This window comes from Meleagris gallopavo, unplaced genomic scaffold, assembly GCF_000146605.3.
Source record: "Meleagris gallopavo isolate NT-WF06-2002-E0010 breed Aviagen turkey brand Nicholas breeding stock unplaced genomic scaffold, Turkey_5.1 ChrUn_random_7180001957369, whole genome shotgun sequence".
NCBI classification, from domain to species: Eukaryota; Metazoa; Chordata; class Aves; order Galliformes; family Phasianidae; genus Meleagris; species Meleagris gallopavo.
In genome coordinates, this window is record NW_011217633.1 from 36,137 (window position 1) to 36,730 (window position 594).

Below are 594 nucleotides of genomic sequence, written 5' to 3' on the forward strand. Positions count from 1 at the left end.
GGGGGAGATATTGGGGTGCTGGGTGGGGTGAGAATGGAGATGGGGAAATATTGGGGTGCTGGGTGGTTGATGGGGAGTCGGGTAATGGGGGAATGTTGAGGTGTTTGGGGGGGTCTGGAAAGGAGGATGAGGGATATATTGGAGTGCTGGGGGTTATTGGGGTGCTGGAGGTGTGCAGGTGAGGGTAGGGGAGATATTGGGGTGCTAGAGAGTCTGGGAATAGGAACAGGAGATATTGGGGTGCTGGGTGGGGTGAGAATGGAGATGGGGAGATATTGGGGTGTTGAGGTGGTTGATGGGGTGCCGGGGGGGTCTGGAAATGAGGATCAGGGAGATATTGGGGTGTTGGGAGGTCTGATGGTCATAACAGGCATCATAGGGGGGGAATAGGGGGTTATTGGGGCCCTTGGGGGGCTGGGAAAGGGGATAGGCAGCTGGGGGGGAGAATATGGGGAAATATTGGGGTGCTGGGGGGGTGGAGATAGGGAATCATTATTGTAGGAGGAGTATAGGGGGTTATTGTGGTGCTGGGATGGGGGGGAAATGTGGATCGGGAGCTGGGGGGATGGGGAATAAGAAGGGATGTTTGGGTCC

The 594-nt window shown here is 56.2% G+C and overlaps 1 protein-coding gene across 1 annotated transcript in view; it reads left to right on the plus strand.

The window, feature by feature from the left end:
• Positions 1–594, plus strand: part of DNAJB1 (DnaJ heat shock protein family (Hsp40) member B1) — a 3,746-nt gene that overhangs the window by 705 nt on the left and 2,447 nt on the right. The window contains 1 exon segment of the mRNA XM_010728309.3: positions 578–594. This exon segment is cut by the window's right edge and continues 207 nt beyond it. Coding sequence (XP_010726611.1) covers positions 578–594 — 17 coding nt within the window.